The 652-nt window shown below is 43.6% G+C and overlaps 1 protein-coding gene across 1 annotated transcript in view; it reads left to right on the forward strand.

Moving 5' to 3' along the window:
* Positions 1 to 652, forward strand: part of LOC119594586 (ras-related protein Rab-2A) — a gene marked incomplete in the record, with an annotated part of 11,590 nt that overhangs the window by 4,655 nt on the left and 6,283 nt on the right. The window contains 1 exon segment of the mRNA XM_037943627.1: positions 481 to 620. Coding sequence (XP_037799555.1) covers positions 481 to 620 — 140 coding nt within the window.

Consider the following 652-nt stretch of genomic DNA (forward strand, 5'->3'; position numbering starts at 1 on the left):
GTATGAAAGTGTCTCCTGTCCTCTTACCTTCTGACTTTTAGTCTGGTGTGTTTGGGTGCATTTGTATGTGCATCAGTGCATGAATGTATGAGCACACACCATCAGCCAACCTTAAAACCAATGCTGCTTCATCTTTTGTCTTTTCTCCTCCTTTTGCCTTTGTTTTCTTCCCTTCCATTTTTCCTCTGTCTTGATTTCATCCATTTTGCTTTGTATCTTTTAACCTTGGCTGGGCTCCACAGTTTATCAAGGGTGCTATCATACACTATTATTAGTATTAATACACTTAGTGTCTCACTTTCAAGAATGCAATACAAAGTTATAAGCTTCCTCCTTCATCCATCCCACCATTGGATCCCCTCTCCTTCCAGCCCCTTCCATTGAAAACCTATCAATGCAAACAATGCTATATCAATCCTACCCAACCCACACCACACCCAAATGCGCTCATTTCAATACTGCCTACTTTGTTCTCCACAGGTGTTGGGAAATCATGCCTCCTGCTCCAGTTCACAGACAAGCGCTTCCAGCCCGTCCACGACCTCACCATTGGAGTGGAGTTTGGTGCGCGCATGATCACTATCGACAACAAACAAATCAAACTGCAGATCTGGGACACAGTGAGTTAGTCTTTCCTTGGAAGTTTGGTTGA

Source organism: Penaeus monodon, chromosome 34 (genome assembly GCF_015228065.2).
Source record: "Penaeus monodon isolate SGIC_2016 chromosome 34, NSTDA_Pmon_1, whole genome shotgun sequence".
In the NCBI taxonomy this organism is placed as follows: domain Eukaryota; kingdom Metazoa; phylum Arthropoda; class Malacostraca; order Decapoda; family Penaeidae; genus Penaeus; species Penaeus monodon.